The following is a 21400-nucleotide window of genomic DNA, read 5'->3' on the forward strand; positions in this document are numbered from 1 at the left end:
TGGTAAATTAGTTAATAGACGAATAGCAAAGAGAGTTCCAAACCTCTCCGCCAATGAGAGATAGTTTTCAATTTTCCCCTCCCCACTCAGCCAACTCGCAGACAGTCCTAGCAAAGTTATTGCTTGAGAAATACAGTCGTTTTTTGCTAAAAAGCTATTTTTGTTTCTTTTTGACCATTTTAATGGAAAACTATTACAATAAGGTAGTTAATTGTTGCCCAGAAATGATTTGATATTGATATACTGTACAAATGGCTGCATTGGGCCTTTAATCCCAGGGGAACAGGGAGAATGTAGGACATGCAGGGGTGTTTTGCAGAGGCAGGTCTGTGCTATGTTACATTAGTGGTGGTGATGCCTGGGCACAATGGACCATAGGGGGGGAAAAACAGCACTTCACGGCGGAAAACAGACAGTGAGTGGGCAGGGCCGCAGGAGGCAGCCAGCGAGCTGCTCAACGTCTTTAATAAGGAGATCCGGCCCGGGAAGCAGTGGGAAATGATAAGGTTTAATAGGTTGCACTGCAAAACAACGAGAAATAATAAGGTTTAACACAGTCAACCTGTGGGTGAGAGTACGGGGTGTGTGTGTGTGTGTGTGTCTGTTTGAGAGAGTAATATAGAGACATTGGGCTGAACTGTTGTTGTCTGCTTCTCCCTTTAAGTCTCAGCCGTCTCTACTTGCCCTCTCCACTCTGTCATCTCTCCCTCCTGCAATTGTACAGTTGTCTACACATCTTCCTCATCCATCCCTTCCACTCTGAATCAAGTATCTCCCCCTTTCACTCCATGTCGCACTGTGTATTATCTTCTCCTACTCGAACTCTCTCTGACTCCATCCGCAGCTCAATACCGTCTCCCCCACTTCGCATCTTACAGCTCCTAAACTCTCTCTCCATACTTTTGAATTCTCTCTCTGCCTCAACATGTACAGTACGCGTTGAGTGTTTCCCTGTCTATCCACTCTCTATTCACCCCTCCCTGTTTTCCCTGTCACTATCTCTGTCCTCTCTGGCACGGTGCTGGACACAGACTTTGTTGGATTTTGTCTCTCTTCTCCAGACTATGTCTCTCCCTCCACACCCAGCAGTTGTGGACTGGGCTGTGAGGCTGTGGACATTGATTATTTGAATCAGCTGTGTGGTGCCAGGGCAAAAACCAAAACGTGTACCCAGGAGTGGCCCGAGGATGGAGTTTGGGAAACCTTGACTTACTGCAGCAACTGAAGACATCTTTACATCAGAGAGAAAAGATCCCACCGACGTACACGGCTGAAGTTTTACATTCCCCCTACCAATTAATTTTTTATTTGCATTTTGTTTATTAACTTCTTTTTTAGTGTTACATAATGTTGCTGCTACTGTCTCTTATGACCGAAAATAACCTCTGGACATCAGAAAAGCGATTACTCACCGCGGACTGGAAGAAACTTTTTCCTTTAACGAGTTTGACGAGGAGGATATCCTGCTTTCACAGGAACAGGCCCAGATCCACGCCTTTTCACATCACCAACAAACTATCAATTCATAAAAATCGCCACCGGACAATTTACATTGACCCCCCCTCTAGTACACTGTTGCTACTCACTGTTTGTTTGTTACCTATGCATAGTCCCTTCGCCCCCACCTACATGTACAGATTACCTCAACTAGCCTGTACCCCTGCCCACTGACTCAGTACCGGTGCCCCCTGTATTTAGCCTCGTTATTGTTATTGTTATTGTGTTACTTTTTATTATTAATTTTTATTTTAGCCTACCCGGTAAATATTTTCTTCTTCTTGAACTGCACTGTTGGTTAAGGGCTTTTAAGTAAGCATTTCACAGTAAAGTCGACACTTATTCGGCGCGTGTGGCAAATAAAGTTTGATTTGATTTGACCGTCACAGTACAACACACTGACCTTGCATCGTTTTGAGACTGCAGCCTCTAGACTGTTGAGACTTCAGACTTGAGACTGTCGAGACTCAAGAATGTCCTGTGCACGTGGCTAAAAAAACGTTGAAACTTGACGCTTGAAACTTCTACTGTTTCCTTTCTCCTTTGTTTCCCATTCAAACACACACACACACACACACACACACACACACACACACACACACACACACACACACACACACACACACACACACACACACACACACACACACACACACACACACACACACACACACACACACACACGCACACGCACTCATACACACTTGCGCGCACACACAAAATGTCTTCCAGCATTGAATCGAGTGCTAATACTCAAAACATAATATGACATGGAGCCACAAACACATACACGCAAACATCACATGTTATGTACTCTGGACCTCAACTTTAAGAATGTATGCTAAGCACGTCCATATAGCTCAACAAGTTCATTAAAGCTCTAAATATGCACACCCCGTTGTAATTACATTCCGGAATGAATGACAAATAAGCCTTTACTTTCATAATGAGCCCCTTCATTAACCCCTAAAAACCTGATGCTGTCACACTGCAACCACACACACACACACACACACACACACACACACACACACACACACACACACACACACACACACACACACACACACACACACACACACACACACACACACACACACACACACACACACACACACACACACACACACACACACACACACACACACACACAGACTGAGATCAGTCTTTACCACCGAGTGTACACTCATTAAAGGCCTCAGGAGCTATGTGCTGATGCTGAACCCCATTCAAAGAAACCCCTCCACCCCCAAACTAATTTGGCAGGGTTGGCACAACAAATAGCCATGTAAAAATAACCCTAGCAGCCTCTAAACGTTCACATCAAACCCGCAAATCCAGACAGGACAATTTCTGCCTCATGCAACCTTCCTATCTCTATCTGACCATCACTGTGTACTGAAAACACAATTACCAGCACTCACACACTGACGCACGCAGGCATGCACTGCCCCTCCCTTCCCCCTAACACATCTTGTCTCTGCCCTAGCCTATATTCCTGTCCCCCTCTTCTGTGAGTAGATAAGTGGACATGTACCTATGGCCATCAAGTCCTCGAGGTCCCAGGGCTGTAGCTGGGCCAGGGGCCCACTGTAGAGCAGCAGGCCATCTGCAACCTCCGTGATGAACTCCAGGGAGAGATGGCTCTCGAAGCAAGGCCTTATGGGAGGAAACCAGGCATAGCCGTTGCCATGGAAACTGTGTTTGGTCTGCTGGCACTCTGGCCCCTCGAACTGCGTAAGGCACTGGCATCTAGGGCAAGATAACAAGGAAGAGGAACATCACCAAAAAAAATCATAATATAAAGCAATTGAGTTATTTCATCTGTTCACCTCATCTATCACACAAGACTCCTCTATCAGGATGTCCCTGCTGAGGCCGGGATGGGATGGCCTGCTTCTGCTTAACCGCACAACAGTCACACACACACACACACGCACACGCACACGCACAACACACACAATTTGCTTCTAGTTGTTCTCAATTGCATAACAACCCTTATTACTAAATATTGTGAGTGCACATCCCAACTAAGCATCTAGCAGTCTATATTAGCCCCCATGGACTCTTCACAATCTGGTGAACACTATATTTCAGCTTTCTCTCTCTCTCTCTCTCTCCCTATCTGTCTTGCTCTCAGACTACTGTTTTCGCCTCCAGTGATTCCCTTCAGAGAGATTCACTCCGCATCTCATGCAGATGTTCTCATTATCAGCCGCACCGTAGAGAGAATCCATCACTAGTAACAACATCCTCTGTCAGACGTACTGTAGCAACCGAGCACAGCTGCACTCCTCCCTCCGGTTATTCTGTCATCCCCTTTTCCTTCATTCATTCGTCCTTTGTCATACACAGACACACGCACACTACCCCACTGTATCCACCTGTTGTGGAGACAGTTAATATAGCTGGCACACACACACACACACAGGCAATCCTGCGGCATCAATCAAGTGTGGCTTTCTCTAGTTAGTTTAGTCAGAAGCCCAGCAATTTTCTAAGCCGGTTCCCTCTCCATCACCCTACTCACAGCAGCCTAATAATAGTCTTCCAGGCCGCCATGCTCCCTTCGTTTCGTTCCTCTCTCATTTGTGTGCTGCGAAGGGAGAGAGAAAAGCTCCTGGCTGCCTGGCTGCCACATCCGACACTCTTGCATTTAGTCTTTCCCATTTCCCAGTCTGTGCTCTGAACCCAGATTGAAAAGGAGAGACTGTCAGAAATGATAGTCCCCCCTGGCACCTGGCAGACATGCAAATGCAGGAGGAGTGAAACAGGCAGGCGGGCCGTGCGCAAACACAATGAAATGCTTCTTCTAATAACCAGGCGCAGTAATCAAAGTTTAGAAGACACACCGTAGCAAAAAGACAGAGAGAGAGGAGAGAGGAGCACGCATGACTGTATGCACGCATGACTGTATGTACGCATGACTGTTAAGTCGCTTTGGATAAAGGCATCTGCTAAATGGCATACGTTATTATTATACTATAGGAGAGAGAAGATGAGGATGCACTGGAACAACAGCAGGTGGTGAACGTTGCTTTTAGCACAGATCAGCACACATGTCAGACTGTTCTGTTTCTCAATAACATGGTATCCCGACCATGGTATCTGTTTCTCAATAACATGGTATCCCGACCATGGTATCTGTTTCTCAATAACATGGTATCCCGACCATGGTATCTGTTTCTCAATAACATGGTATCCCGACCACGACGCAGAGAAATGAAAGGAAGTTGTGTCTAGGAGCTCTAGGAGCACTGGTTCTGATGAAGGTCCTATTGGCTCCGGTTTACCAAACAGGATCCTATAGTCACACCACAAGGCCATCTCATTGTGGAGAGGCAGGGAGTTGATACCAGTGATACCTGGATGTGGTTACAGCCAGGAGCCATGCGTCTACCTAACCACTCACACGTGGGATGGGAGGAAGTGTACACACATGGTCACAGCTTAGTGTGACTAGGCCCCAAGCAGAAAACAAGGCTAGTATTACTCCATCAGACCATCGGACCATCAAAGACATGAACATATCTCCCAGAGTGACAGACAGTAACGTACAAAGGAGGGATCACTTATAGGAAAAGAAAGAGGGAGATGGGGAGTAGGAGAGATAATACTGTAGAGAGCGAGAAGGAGATGTAAAGATAGGGGGATTGAAGACAATACACTGGAAAGTTGACCTACCTTATCTCTCCATTTGGAAACAATTCACCCAGTCTCCGGGAATAATCTCAATCATTTATCCCATCAGAGAAATCAGGAGCATGATTTCAGCCCAATCCTCTTACTGTACTTGAGCTTTTTTTCTTTGCTCATTTCCTGTTCTTTGCTTGCACATGGGGATGTTATTTGTTAGCGTTTGAAAGGGACCAAGTAATCTCCCCTGCCCTCCATTTTCAAATCCCGCTATTAATCCTGGTGCCATGATTATCTACATGTTGTTTCTTCAATCTTAAATCTCTGCGCTGTGTCGCTGGGGATCTCTACGTATTTTTTGCGGTTCTACGTCTGTGCCCTCAAAGCCGAGTGATAAACCAGGCCAGGGCTCTCTGGTCTGCACAGCAACCGTCCACTGCCTCTGTCTCTTATCTATTACCAGGCTTGCATTTGTCCTTGAATGTTTTCACACACCCAAGCCTGCAGAGGAAGACATTGACCTCTGCCCTATTCAGTTATAAAATGATTCTCTAGTGGAAACAATAATCGCAGAAAATGTATTGAATTGAATATGTATAATGTGAGGAATTTCTATTAACATTTTAATTGTTCGCTACATTCACAGACTCAAAATGCTTTAAAGCTTTTTATGTTCTGGACTTTTCAGTTATAACGTAAGCCGAAGGATGTGAGTTCTACAAGGACAACTTGTCGTCAACAGGGAGGCTCTTGTGATCTGACACATCAACATCTTTATCCTGTGTTTGGGCCAAACTGGCAATGTTAGCTCAGCTGTAAAAAGCCAATGTGTCTGCAACAGAGAGAGAGCTGGGATTAACTCTAGGTTGGCTGCAGAAATCATTCTGGTACGGACCAATGGCGAGGCACATTACACGCTTAGTACGTCCAACTAGACACAAATCCGGGGTTTACTTTCTTCTTTTAATTAAACAGCAGTGAACAAAATTAACTTTCTCCTCCTTTCGTGTTTCAAAGGGAAGCTGGATGGACATTTCCAGGAAGAGCATATGGGCATATGGGCATATGCCCAGCATATGGGCATAAGATGTCTGACAATTTTTTCAGGAACATCCATATACACCTCCTTTCTAGACATGAACACCAAAGCAGCGGCAGATTACCTCTGAATATGAACTAATAATGTCGGTGGATTTCAAACGAGGGACTTTTGGTGTGTGTGTTTGCACGGGGTGTGTGTGTGTCTCTGTCATCCTCTTTCGTCCTCCCTCTCTCTCTTTCACGCGCTCTCTCTTTCTCTCAGTCAGGAGACTAATGTTGTAGGTTTGTCAGCGCGCCAACTGAAGAATCATCTGTGGCTGTGTTGCCGTCTGTGGGATCATATGTCTGCACAAGTGAAATCCACAGGAGGAACACCTCACCAGAGCAGTGTCTTAGTAAATAAGGTAAGTCAGATTCTGCTCACAGAGTTCAGACCATACACACAGCCGTGTAGTAGTTTATGTGTCTCCGCCAAGGGGCCAGGTTTCTGGTCTAGAAGCACGGTTTTGACTGCTCCTACAGTTTTTTGCTCCGGTACTGCAGTTTAACTGACACCATGCCCAGAAAGACCATTTTCATACACGGCCACCTAGAGAGGTCAGATTAGAAAATTCCTAATCAAACACTTTAGTAACGACCTTTGTGCACAAAAGATCCATTGAATTATTCAATGAATTGTCGCTGAGGCAAAACAAAAAAATGGTCATCACTCACAGCCAAAGATATATCATTTATACAATTCATCCAATGTCTGCCATGTTTTTGGATGACATCATCGCTGCTCGTGCTGCTCCCATGTGATGTTCCCATGTGATGTTGGTCCGTATAAACCGGATGCAGACCGGATTGAGACGGTCCATGAATCGGCATATATGCGAACGCGAGTAGATTAACTTGAAACCAACAGTCGGGCGCAATCTCCACTTTGTATTATACCTCAGTGGTATCCACTGTACAATCTGGTTGATGCATAATTGCATCAGAAAATAAAATGTTGCATGAATTCTCAGAGATGAAATATATATATATTTTTTAAATGATCTCGATCTCTCATTCAATTGTTGGTGTACTGTTATTTAAGTGCACTTCCACATTGCTAACACCCCGACAAAAACATACACAGACCTATGATAAAATATGCATCATTCCCTTTTAAATACCTCCTCTGGTGTAGCGGCCAGGTTGGTATATTTGATGTGTTCATTTCCTTTGCATTTTTAATCACAAAGATCATTAGTTGAAAGAAAATTCCCCCCACATCACCGGTGGCGTTTAGCCTTCCTCCTCAACACGATCCCCGAAGTATTTAGCTTGACGTTGAGCTCGCTCAGGCATTCAGAGCACAACGAGGAAATTCACTCAGGACGACCAACAGGGAACCAAAAAAACAGAGAGGCACCGGGGGAGAGAGGTAGAGGAGGTGAGAGGAGCAGAGAGGAACAAGAGGCGCCAGACATATGGCACTGCAACATGGCTGCTCTACTGTAGAACGCAGAGCTCACTCTTGAAGCTAAAGCCTCTCTCCAAAACAACCACCGCTGGGATTACAGCAGTGAGCTGAGCCCAGGTCGGAAAGACATCAAAGGCCTGGCCGGCGAGAGAGAGAGAGAGAGAGAGAGAGAGAGAGAGAGAGAGAGAGAGAGAGAGAGAGAGAGAGGTGAGACCAGTGGACATGGCTAACTCTGTCCAATTAGAGATGAAGCAGAATAGCGTGGCTAACAAGGTTATTTAAACAGCCTCTACTAAGTTTTCTGGATGTCTAACCCGACCCTTGACCCCAACCTCACCCCACAACCCCGTACCAAATGACTTTGCTGCACTCTCTCCTCCTCCTCACCCTTAACCCCCCTCAGCCCCCATGTAAAATGGAGTGTTAGTCCCATTCTCTCTGTTTAGGTGTATTTACTCAGTGATGAAAAATCGCTAGCATTGTTGGTTTTGGATAATTGGAGAAAAAGCTGTGTACCTCATATTTGTGAGAAGTCTTGGAGGTGAAGTGATTCGACTCACAAAGGGGGGGATTGGATCCTTTTGAAAACTTCACTTGATCTATCATTCAGCACCAGCACGGCATTTGTGTGAGCGAGCTAGCGAACAAGTGAGCACACGGCTCCACTTGTCTGTTTTTTGGGCAAATACTTTCAAAGAGTTTCATCCCTCTAGCGAGATTTGAAGTATTAGTTGACTTATTGATTCCTCTTCCACACATAGCCCTGACTCTCATTTTTAAAGCATTCTCCTACCAGGTATTCATTCTCATCTATCTGTTGCAGACTCCAGGCAACCATCACTACCTCAACAGTGAAACAACAGATCTGAGCCTTCCCTCCCCTTCTCCCACCCAGGTGACTGCTTTAAGGTCAGGCTGCCAATGCCTATTTGCTGCTTTTTAACACCTCCACTCACCCGTACACAACTGTAAATACAATTAAACCCCTACCCCTGTGTGAACATTTCACTGCAGGTGGTATGACTTCTTTCTCACCTGTACCCACTTGGAGTGTCGACACAGATGCCCCCGTTGAAGCAGGGGTTTCTGGGATAGGAGGAGCAAATCTTGTGGACATGTTCTCTCCCGGAGCAGCTGCATACTGCTGTGGACTCCACCGTCACCGACACTAGTGACATGCTCCCAGAATCCACCACAGTGGGCGTATCGCTGACGCTCAGCACGTTGGAGCAGCCGCCGCTGCCGCCACAGTCTGTGTTGGCACACTCATCCACGTGTACCTGGCTGACATTCACTTGCAGGAACGACTGCAGCTGTGGACAGAGAGAGAGAGAGAGAGAGAACGAGAGCGAGAGAGAGACGGAGAGGAATGACGGGAAAGAGAGAGGATCAAGGGAGAATTAAATTAGGAGGATTAAGATAGAAATAGGAGGCGAAAGGAGACAGAGGAACAACAAAGAATAAGGCTAAAAGGTAATCAAGGGACAGCCATGGAAGAGTCAATGCGGAACAGTCTTGATTACCACCAGGGTTTATCCTAAGCCTTTAGAAAGCACATAATGCCTGTTGTTTTAGCCGTCTTTTTTTTCATCCTCGACATAAGCGTTTGGGTTGTGCAATCCCAACTCTCACGAGAAGACGTGCACGCACTCATACATGCAAATACCCCTACAGCCATCCTATTAGCATAGAGAGTGCATGAATTCATCTCTCAAACAAACACTCCTTCGCTCTCTCACACGCACACACTTGCATAAATACACATGCTCGCACACACACGGATATTCACATGCAAACCCACACATACACACAAAAACGCTTGGGCCCTCCCAGCGTCTGATTTTTGAAGTGTGCAGAGACTGTAAATAGAACATACAGTACACCATGACCTGTTTACATACATTCGCCGTATACCCTTTCAACACCATTTATTCACAGCTCAAGTGGGCCACATTGCGTTCAGGCAGAATGAACTGGGGAGAGACTGTGACAGGATTGTTCCCAGGTTGAGTATATATATGCAGAGTTGGATAGGGATGATGACGAGGTCCAAGAGTCCTAGAGTGAAAATGAAATTCTCTCTCTCTCTCTCTCGTTGCAGGGTAGATCCCAGCATAGTGACAGTGGTGAGGGGAAAGCGGGGCGAGGTGGGTGAGGAGAGGGGAGTGGGGGTTGAGGAGCGATCTGCGAATGGGTGATTAATGACATTCTCCCACAACCCCTCAGCCGTCAAAAAAATAATCTGTGGTTTTCAGTGGCGCAGTACCACGGCACATTTCACTTAGAGGGGCCACACTCACCACCACTTCCCATCTAACCCCCTCCCGACTCCCACTCTGTCTGGCTTACCAGAAATCGCTCCTTCCCCTCCTCCTCCCACACAACCACAGTTACATCCCCCTCCTCTCCACTGTGACCACAGACACTACCAAGGCAGAGAAATACATGGTTTTCAGGCATATGTCACGTATGCACAGTATGCATACTGTATTATTTGTGCCAGAGTTTAATTGGGAAGTACAGAGCTCCACTGCCTTAGGTTAGGAGATGGCATGTCATGAAAACTGAGTTGACGTCGTCGAAAATGTTTCGACCACCTTCAACATATCCAATTGAGCTGTTGTTTCCACGCAGATTGACGTGCCTAGGCTGGTACAATTTGATCAGTGACTGAGAGTGTTGTGCCATCTGTACTTGAGGGGATGTGTCTGGAAAGGAAGAGTGGCAAGTGAGTTTGAGTTCCTCTGAGAATACACCAGGACGTGCTCGTGTGTGAACGTTAAAGAGAATGTCAGAGTGCGGATGTGTTTCTCTCCACCGATCCCACACAATGAGAGCACGTAAAGGAACATGGGTAGAGTGAGAGCCCAAGGGAAACTTCATGATGTGTATCGAAAAAGATATCCCCGAATCCCTTTCTCATCTCCACTGCTTTCTTCCCCTTTCCCACCTGTCCACTCATGCTCTTAGACTCTCTAAATGTAACACATGTGTCTGGCGCACCTTTGCCGTGCATGTACACCCCCTGTGCCACATTACCGTGTAATGACTCCCTGAAAAGGTGCTTTACATTACTTAGCTGAGAGGTTAATCACTTCCGATATGGAACATCTCCCAATCCACTTGTGTAGAAAGACAAACATATAGCTCACCAGAGAAATATGGTGTATGTGGGTGTATGGGTGTGTCTGGGTGTGTGCCCAATGACTAATACGAACCATGGGACTGCACACACAGAATCCCTATACAGGCAAAAGAGACATTTCATATAAGACCAAATGACCTCTGGGAAGGGATGGCAATGTGAATGCTCTTTGTGCTTTGTGCATGACTGTACTGTCAGCTTTATCTAAACACAGTTTGAGGCACCCATGGGGCTTCGACTACACTACCCATGCATCCCTGGGGCAGAGTCTGTGGAGAAAACATTAAAGGGCACCCTAGGGACTTGTAGGCCTACAAATAATATGCTGAAAACTGGGACATCTTAGCTCAGAAGGCAGGAGGGAGGACGAGGAGAAAGATCAATTCTTCAGGACCTGAGGCTAATTTGTTTGTTTTTAAACCGACAGACGTTTTGCTAACCATATTGGATTAGAGTCCAAGGACTGGAGAGGTAGCACCTGAGGACAGTTCGTCTGAATAACAGTTGGAAAAGAGATTGGAGGAATAACAGAAAGAGGCGTCCCCCCCCCCCCCGAAGGGGCATTATTAGCATGGGGAACATATGTTAACATTGCCAAAGCAATTGAGGAAGATAATATACAAAAGTGAAATAAAGAATCATATTCATATTAAGTATAGATACAGTGTTGCAACAATGTGCAAATGGTTAACCTGTTGAGGACAGAGGGCTCTGTTTTCACTTTGGGGGAAAATCGTGCCCAATTTAAACGGCCTCGTACTCAATTCTTGCTCGTACAATATGCATATTATTATTACTATTGGATAGAAAACACTCTCTAGTTTCTAAAACCGTTTGAATTATATCTGTGAGTAAAACAAAACTCATTTTGCAGCAAACTTCCTGACAGGAAGTGGAAAATCTGAAATCGATGCTCTGTTCTAGGGCCTGCCTATAAATGGCCTTCATATATATCAGTATACATGCATCAGTATAAATCATATACATGATTTTATTTGATAAATGTGACAATATCATCGTAAAGTATGTTGTTTCAATATAGTTTTATTAGATTATTGAAATTTAATCGGGACGTTAGGTGTGTTGCGTTGTGTGCCTTTGTTCAGGAAGGAGAGCTTTGCGCTACTTTGCTAGCTTTCCGTGCTAATTGACTGGAGAAGAGGACATTCTAAATCCAAACAACGATTGTTCCCGACAAAGGACCCCTTGTACAACATTCTGATGGAAGATCATCAAAAGTAGGACCCATTTTATGATGCTATTTCATATATCTGTCGAACATGTGAAATAGTAGTTTGCGCCCAGATTTTGGGCACGCTCTCGCTATAACTAAGCTGGATGTCGTAATGAAGTTATTTTTAGAATTCTAACACGGCGATTGTATTAAGAACTAGTGTATCTATCATTTCCTATACAACATGTATTTTCTAGTAACGTTTATGAATAGTTATTTGGTAAGAATAGTTGAGTGTCATAAAAATATCCGCACATTCTGGGAAAAAGATGCTACGTTAGCACAATGTATAACCACTGATTTCAGCTCTAAATATGCACATTTTCGAACAAAACATAAGTGTATGTATAACCTGATGTTATAGGACTGTCATCTGATGAAGGTTTATGAAGGTTAGTGAAAATTAATATCTTTTGCTGGTTTATTCGCTATCGCTAACGTGCCTATTGCTATCCCTAACGTGCCTTGATGAATGAATGCGGTAGTGTTGTAGGCTATTGTAGTAAGCTAATATAATGCTATATTGTGTTTCCGCTGTAAAACACTTAAAAAATCGGAAATATTGGCTGGATTCACAAGATGTTTGTCTTTAATTTGCTGTACACCATCGATTTTTCAGAAATGTTTTATGATGAGTATTTAGGTATTTGACGTTGGTGTCTGTAATTACTCTGGCTGCTTCGGTACTATTTCTGACGGTAGCTGTGATGGTAGCTACAATGTAAAACTGATTTATACCTCAAATATGCACATTTTTCGAACAAAACATATATTTATTGTATAACATGTTATAAGACTGTCATCTGACGAAGTTGTTTCTTGGTTAGTTTGGTTGGTTCTTGGTTAGTTAGGTTGGCTTTGTGCATGCTACCTGTGCTGTGAAAAATGTCTGTCCTTTTTTGTATTTGGTGGTGAGCTAACATAAATATATGTGGTGTTTTTGCTGTAAAACATTTTAAAAATCGGACATGTTGACTGGATTCACAAGATGTGTATCTTTCATTTGCTATATTGGACTTGTTAATGTGTGAAAGTTAAATATTTCTCAAAAATATTTTTTGAATTTCGCGCTCTGCCTTTTCAGTGGAATGTGGGAGGAGTTCCGCTAGCGGAACCCCGGTGCCAGACAGGTTAAAGTACAAAAGGGGGAAATAACATAAATATGGGTTGTATTTACAATGGTGTTTGTTCTTCACTGGTTGCCCTTATCTTGTGGCAACAGGTCACAAATCTTGCTGCTGAGATGTCACACTGTGGTATTTCACCCAGTAGATATGGGAGTTTATCAAAATCGGGTTTGTTTTCGTATTCTTTGTGGATCTGTGTAATCTGAGGGAAATATGTGTCTCTAATATGGTCATACATTTGGCAGGAGGTTAGGAAGTGCCTCTCAGTTTCCACCTCATTTTGTGGGCAGTGCGCACATAGCCTGCCTTCTCTTGAGAACCAGGTCTGCCAACGGCGGCCTTTCTCAATAGCAAGACTATGCTCACTGAGTCTGTACATAGTCAAAGCTTTCCTTAAGTTTGGGTCAGTCACAGTAGTCAGGTATTCTGCCACTGTGTACTCTCTGTTTAGGGCCAAATAACATTCTAGTTTGCTCAGTATTTTTTAAAATTCTTTCCAATGTGTCAAGTAATTATATCTTTTTGTTTCCTCATGATTTGGTTGGGTCTAATTGTGTTGCTGTCCTGGGGCTCTGTTGGGTCAGTTTGTGTTTGTGAACAGAGCCCCAGGTGTCACGTTCCTGACCTGTTTTCCTTGTTTTTGTATTTGTTTAGTATGGTCAGGGCGTGAGTTGGGGTGGGCATTCTATGTTATGTGTTTCTATGTTTAGGTTCATTGTCTATTAGCCTGATATGGTTCTCAATCAGGGACAGGTGTTTTACGTTTCCTCTGATTGAGAACCATATTTAGGTAGGTTGTTCACACTGTTTGTTTGTGGGTGATTGTCTTCCGTGTCTGTATGTATGTTCGTACCACACGGGACTGTAGCGTTGGTTTGTAGTCTGTACCTGTTCGTGCGTTCTTCGTGTATTTGTAAGTTCTCATGTTTTAGGTCAGTCTACGTTGTTTATTTGTTTTGTAGTTTGTTAAAGAGTTTTCGTGTTTCGTCGTTCTGTTAATAAATATTCATTATGTCTTCACAACCCGCTGCATTTTGGTCTGATCCCTACTCCTCCTCTTCAGACGAAGAGGAGGAGAGAAGCCGTTACACCAGGACCAGCTTGCTTAGGGGACTCTTCTCCAGGTTCATCTCTCTGTAGGTGATGGCTTTGTTATGGAAGGTTAGGGTATCGCTTCCTTTTAGGTGTTTGTAGAATTTAACAGCTTTTGCCTGGATTTTGATAATTAGCAGGTATCGGCCTAATTCTGCTGTGCATGCATTATTTGGTGTTTTACGTTGTACACAGAGGATATTTTTGCAGAATTCTGCATGCAGAGTTTAACTTTGGTGTTTGTCCCATTTTGTGAATTGTTCGTTGGTGAGTGGACCCCAGACCTCACAACCATAAAGGGAAGTGGGTTCTATAACTGATTCAAGTATTTGAGGTCTGGTAGAATCTGTGTAGAAGATCTAGGTGCTGCTGTAGGCCCTCCTTGGTTGGAGATAGAATCACCAGATCATCAGCAAACAGTAGACATTTGATTTCAGATTCTAGTAGGGTGAGGCCGGGTGCTGCAGACTGTTCTAGCGCCCTCGCCAATTTGTTGATATATATGTTGAAGAGGGTGGGGCTTAAGCTGCATCCCTGTCTCACTCCACGGCCCTGTGGGAAATGTGTGTGTTTTTTGCCAATTTTAACCGCACACTTGTTGTTTGTGTACATGGATGTTATAACATTGTATGTTTTTCCCTCAACACCACTTTCCAATAAATTGGAATAGCAGACCCTCATGCCAAATTAAGTCGAAGGCTTTTTTTTAAATCCACAATGCATGAGAAGACTTTGACTTTGTTTTGGTTTGTTTGTTTGTCAATTAGGGTGTGCAGGGTGAATACGTGGTCTGTCGTATGATAATTTGGTCAAAAGCCAATTTGACATTTGCTCAGTACATTTATTTCACTGAGGAAATGTATGAGTCTGCTGTTAATGATAATGCAGAGGATTTTCCCAAGGTTGCTGTTGATGCACATCCCACGGTAGTTATTGGGGTCAAATTTGTCTACACTTTTGTGGATTGGGGTGATTCGTCCTTAGTTACAAATATTGGGGAAGATGCTCTTATTGGCATAGGAAACAAATGTTTACATTGCCAAAGCAAGTAAAATAGATCATCAACAAATTTGAAATAAACAATAAACAATACATTACAGTTACAAAAATTCCAAAAGAATAAAGACATTTAAAATGATATATAATGTATATATGCAGTGATGTAATGACGTGCAAATAGTTAAAGTATATAAGGGAAAATAAATAAATAAACAAATATATATCTCGGTCTCTAGGTAAGCCAATCAGACAGGAGGGTGCATAATGGCTACGTTCGTAGAGAAGACCAGCTGAACCGTCATTTAATGATACAGTCAGTCATACAAACAAACCATAATTACACACTAGAGCTAAAATCATCATGCTCATTAGCAGTACTTAGCAGCATGTCCAGTACAGCCGTTTGGTTGTTGCTGGTAATGACGTGAAACAAATGTCCATTATGTGCTCTGATGGTAAGCTGATCATGTTCTTGCTTGACGAAATAAAATGCTGTCTCACAAGGTCACTGTCGCTGGTCAAACTGGGGACCAGAACAAAATGGAGTCTAGATTAAAACAACCTTCAGTCTCAAACCCATCCCTCTAAACATCAATACACTGCAGCACCTGCTCTGCAACCAACAAAGCCCAAATCCAATGGTTAAAAGGTAGGAAGCATTGGTTTTTACTCACCAATGTAACAACAGTGTGGTCAAAGACTTAGTAACTTAGTTATAGTAACGATCTGGTTACCTATAAGTACAAACATCCGTCCTCGATATTACATCACAACCCGGAAAAGCATTTTCCGACATCACTTTGACATTCTAATTGGTTTTATGTAATACAAATAGAAAAGTGAGGTGTGACGTTGCACTGGGACTTTTGATGTATATACTAATGCAAACAAAACATGTGGTTATGTTTATGCTACCAACCATTTAAAGGTGGAAATTATTTATTTAACCTGTTGGGGATGGGGGCGCTGTTTAGACTATTTATGCTAATGTGCCTAATTTTTTAAACGGCTTCCCACAAAATCCTTGATCGTACAATATGCATATTATTATTATTATTGGATAGAAAACAGTCTATAGTTTCTATAGGAGTTGAAATTTTGTCTCTAAGTGGAACAGAGCCCATTCTACAGCAATTTCCCTGACATGGAGTCAGATTTGAGAAATGTTGGCCACTTTTCTGAAGTCAGTTAAAAGGGCACTGTTGTTGCTATGACTATACGGACACTTCTTACGTCTTCCCCTGGATGCCTTTACGTGATGACGATTCCAACGGGCTCGATTGCTCGTTCACAGGCCCTACAAATGAAAAAAACCTTTAGCTAGCAAGTCTTTTCTTGCTGCGTAACGCGCGTGGAAGACACCGACCCTCTCCTGTTCCAAGCGTTAGTTTAGCCTGTTATATTTCTCCGGTCATCTTTTCACTCGTTATAGGAGTTAAAAACATCATAAGGTAGTTAATTTAAAGCGTTTTATAGCAATTTATATCCGTTTAGTGCGATTTTGGGACATTTATTTTTGCAACGATGTGAAAAGTTGGGCATGCTTTTCAGTTCATCCCGAACTCAGTTGACATTTCCACATGGCAAGAGGACAGCTTTCCACCAAAAGACGATTTCTCCCAAGAAAGGATCCTTTGCCCAAGATACTGATGGAAGAACAGCTCAAGGTAGGACATTTTTATTATGATAAATCGTGTTTCTGTCGAAACATTTTAGTGGCTTAGGACGCCATGTTTTTTGACGTAGCTTCGCTTGGCGCAAACTGTATTGAAAAGTAAGGATAAATTAAAAAATGTAATAACGCAATTGTATTAAGAATTAAATTGTCTATCAATCCCTGTCCACCCTATATTTTTTAGTCACGTTTATGAGTATTTATGTATAAGAGTAGATCACTGTCTAAGTGGCGCAAGGACATTTTCTTTACCAGCTTGTCTACATTTCACATTGTCTAACCATGATTTTGGTGGCTAAATATAAACATTTTCGATCAAACTGTATATGCATGTTGTAATGTGATGTTACAGGAGTGTCATCGGAAGAATTCTGAGAAGGTTAGTGAAAAAATTAATATCTTTTGGCGATGTTGACTTTTATCGCTCACTTTGGCTAGAATCAATGCTGGGCTGCTAATTGCTATGTGCTAAGCTAATATAACGATTTATTGTGTTTTCGCTGTAAGACACTTAGAAAATCTGAAATATTGTCTGTATTCACAGGATCTGTGTCTTTCGATTCGTGTATGCTGTGTATTTTTACGAAATGTTTGATGATTAGTAGTTAGGTAAACACGTTGCTCATTGTAATTATTCTAGTCCATTTGTGATGGTGGGTGCAATTGTAAACTATGCCATATACCTGAAATATGCACTTTTTTCTAACAAAACCTATCCCATACCATAAATATGTTATCAGACTGTCATCTAATGAGTTTTTTTGTTGGTTAGGGGCTATAAATATCTTAGTTTAGCCGAATTGGTGATGGCTACTGGTGTTGGTGGACAAATAAAAGATGGTGGATTATGCTAATGTGTTTTTAGGTAATAGATGTACATCTTTACATATTGTGTCTTCCCTGTAAAACATTTTAAAAATCGGAAATGTTGACTGGATTCATAAGATCTGTGTCTTTCATTAGCTGTATTGGACTTTAATGTGTGAAAGTTAAATATTTTAAAAAAATATTTTTTTTGAATTTCGCGGCACTGGTTTTTCAGTGGGGGGGGGGGGGTGTGCCGCTAGCGCCACGCTGATCCTAGACAGGTTAACCTTTATTTAATTAGGCAAGTCAGTTAAGAACACATTCTTATTTACAATGACGGTCTAGGAACAGTGGATTAACTGCCTTGTTCAGGGGCAGAATGACAGATTTTTACTTTGTCCGCTTGGGATTTGATCTAGCAACCTTGTGGTTACTGGCCCACCACTCTAACCACTCGGCTACCTCCCCCATTTCATGGTAGCAAACATTTCTAATAGTTCTCCTAATTTCAGTTCATGTGACAAAACAAGCAAGTCGAGAGAATCATTGTACCGTTCAAGCCGCTGTGAAATATCTTTTCAATTACCAAATGTATTGTATTTTCAGCTGTTTGATGCTGGTGTACAGAACCGAAAGTAAAAGATGAAAAAACAGAACAGACATACCGCTTCTTAGGCTTTCAATGAGAATGACAGATCTATAACTCACATTTTGAATTTGGTCGAGTCACCCACAAAGTTACATATCGCAGCTTTAAAATACAATAAAAGTGGTAACACTTTCTATGAATACCATATGCATAATGCATTATACAGCATTGTACAAGATCTCATAATATATTATACAGCATTATACATGTTCTCACAATGCACTATGAGAGTAATAATACAGTATAAGCCTAATAATACAGCATAGGCATCGTTATAGACACACATAAAGACTCATGTAGACTCACAAGTCTGTATGCCAATACTCATAATGCATTATAAGTATAATCGTAATCACTTATAGCTGAGGAACTCTCAGCCCCGTTCTCTTATATCGAGGCTGAGTTGAGTTGTGTACCTATGTTTGTCCTGTACAACTGCGGTCTTTCTACGAGGTGCTGAAATTCATGCTTTTCATTTCAAAAAAAATATCGAGTACAACCATCAACCTTTTCCTCATTTGTGTTGCTCATTCTACGTAAGCTGAGAGTCAATTGGTACATGCCATTCGCGCTGAGCAATGTTAATGTAAATATTAATGTTATTGTATCATTGTGTCGCACGGGGCTTTGGCTTTTTCATTTGCCTTTTTCTTTTTTCGTGAACTATTTATGTTAATATAATATGCAGGTGTGCCAATTGTACATATGTTGGGTCTTAATTTGGTCCCCCTGTTGCAGGAGGACTTTCCTTTAATTTATTTCGAGGTTGAAAAAGGCTTTTGTAGCTTGTAATTACAAAAAATGTATCAACCCCTTCACAATTGTCCATTACTTATAATCCACATAAATAATTCACATTTCCTGTTGCTTCAGGATTATTTTCTTGCTGTAGCAAACTAGCTCACATTAAGATCCTACATCTGTAAGATCTTGAGGCAATTTATATTATGTTTGAGAAAGAATGAAGAGCTTTGTGTTGTGTCACCATGAAACGGGCAGAGTTTCATTCGCCGAAAGCAGACAATGACCACTTTATAATTGTATAGTAACAGTTTATGGTGTATTATTATCTGTCTGCCTTTGGCATTTCATCACTTTACCTAAAACAATCAAATATGACTTTATAAGTATGCTATACACCATAACAAAGGTTATGAGGCAGTAATAATAACTTGCTGCTCATTGATAAAAACGTTAGAAATGTATCACACTGATGGTAATTATAATGCTGTATGATCGTTGAGGAAAAAGTCACCAGCAATTCTAAAACACTATGTTGCTGTAAATAAAAAGTGATTATGATTATACTTATAATACATTATGAGTATTGATATACGGAATTATAAGCCTATGAGTCTTTATGTGTGTCTATAACTATTTTTATATCAGTGAAGGCTTCTTAGAGGAGAAAGGGGAGGACCATCCTCCTCAATGAATTTCATAAAAAAAAATAATTGTAAAACATTTAGAAAGTTATCCTTTTTAGATAAAACTATACGAAATAAAATCGCGTCACCGAATAACTGATTAAACCACACTATTATGCAAAGAAGGTCTACAGCAGCCTCAACAGCATTCTGTAGCGTAGCACCATGCTGTAGCCGTAGGACAGCTAGCTTCCGTCCTCCTCTGTGTACATTGACTTCAATACAAAACCTAGGAGGCTCATGGTTCTCACCCCCTTCCATAGACTTACACAGTAATTATGACAACTTCCGTACTCTTGCAGATTGAACTGACATGTTGTACACCCAATCAAAGGATCAGAGAAATGATCTACAACTGAAATCATAAGCTACAGCTAGCTAGCACTGCAGTGTATACAATGTGGTGAGAGAAAGACAATAGTTGAACAGTTTTAAACAAATTGATCTCTGCCAAAATGAAGGAGAAGCAAAAGAAATTTCATAAATTTTTTCACTTTCAGTTTCACAAGCAAATGCAGCTAGCTAGTTTAGCCAACTGAAACACCCCCGCATCAAACAGAGGGATGCTATGTTAGCTGGCTATGACTTTCCAACACAACACTGGAACTCTTCCAAGTCAATGTAAGCTTTTGGTATTACTCATCTATTGCCACTGCGGCCCGGCGGTGTAACTACTTACTGACTGTACACTAACATTACTGCATGATTGTAGCGGGTTTACTAACGTGTTAGTTCTATTAGTTATGCTGATTATGACATTACTTTAGAAAATATGGTGACAACGATGTAGGCTGTGTGTAGTGGTTTGGTTAGGAAAGACTATTTCGCCTGGTCACATACAGCTGATGTGCTGTGCATTGAAGTCCACAAGTGAAGGGAAGAGGTGAAGGGAGAGTGCATGAATGTGAGAAGGAATACAACGTGGCTGCTATGAAAGTGAACTGTGTTTACACGTGATCAGGGGAGTATTCATTCCACCGATTATGTTGAAAAAGTTTCTTAAACGGAAGCAAACGGAACAAAACGGGGATAAACATACATGAATTTGTCCAATAGAAACTCTTGTTTGCAACTGTTGGACTAATGATTACACACTACATCAACTAGATGCAGGCAAGAGTGTGCAAGGTGGGACTAAATGTCACTGTCTGTCCATCTGTCACTGTCTGTCACCACAAATTTGTCTCTCGACCTGTGTGCACCTACGTTGTAAACTTGAATTCATAGGCTAGGTTGTAGCAACCTCATGATGGATATAGGGAAAATGTGAGTATCATGTAGTAGCCTAAACCTATCGGTGTTACATTGAACTGGGTGAATGGAATTTGAATGAGAGTCATCCAATATGCTGTAATAGAAATAAGGCCATGCTCATAAAAAATAAATCGTCCTCCCTTATCTTAAACAGCACTGACCGCCACTGGTTTATACTGCATTGTTACTCTATCATAGTGCATTATGAGTATATGTATAATGCTGTATAATGCATTATTAATGTGGACTTCATAGAATTTGTTACCAGAAAACTTATTTTCCTACTTCACCCTGTCACTGTGCGAAGTGTCTCTCACCTCATGTTTTTAGGCATTATCTATTTCTGCCACTGTGTGAAGTGTCTCTC

At 42.2% G+C, this 21400-nt stretch overlaps 1 protein-coding gene across 1 annotated transcript in view; it reads right to left on the minus strand.

Moving 5' to 3' along the window:
• LOC129854046 (neural-cadherin-like) overlaps positions 1-21400 on the minus strand; it is a 197636-nt gene that overhangs the window by 31548 nt on the left and 144688 nt on the right. The window contains exons 22-23 of the mRNA XM_055920669.1: positions 8660-8937; positions 3035-3249 (exon numbers count right to left, since the gene is read on the minus strand). Of these exons, the coding sequence (XP_055776644.1) occupies positions 3035-3249; positions 8660-8937 (493 nt within the window). The remainder of the gene's footprint in view (positions 1-3034; positions 3250-8659; positions 8938-21400) is intronic.

Source organism: Salvelinus fontinalis, chromosome 4 (assembly GCF_029448725.1).
Source record: "Salvelinus fontinalis isolate EN_2023a chromosome 4, ASM2944872v1, whole genome shotgun sequence".
In the NCBI taxonomy this organism is placed as follows: Eukaryota; Metazoa; Chordata; class Actinopteri; order Salmoniformes; family Salmonidae; genus Salvelinus; species Salvelinus fontinalis.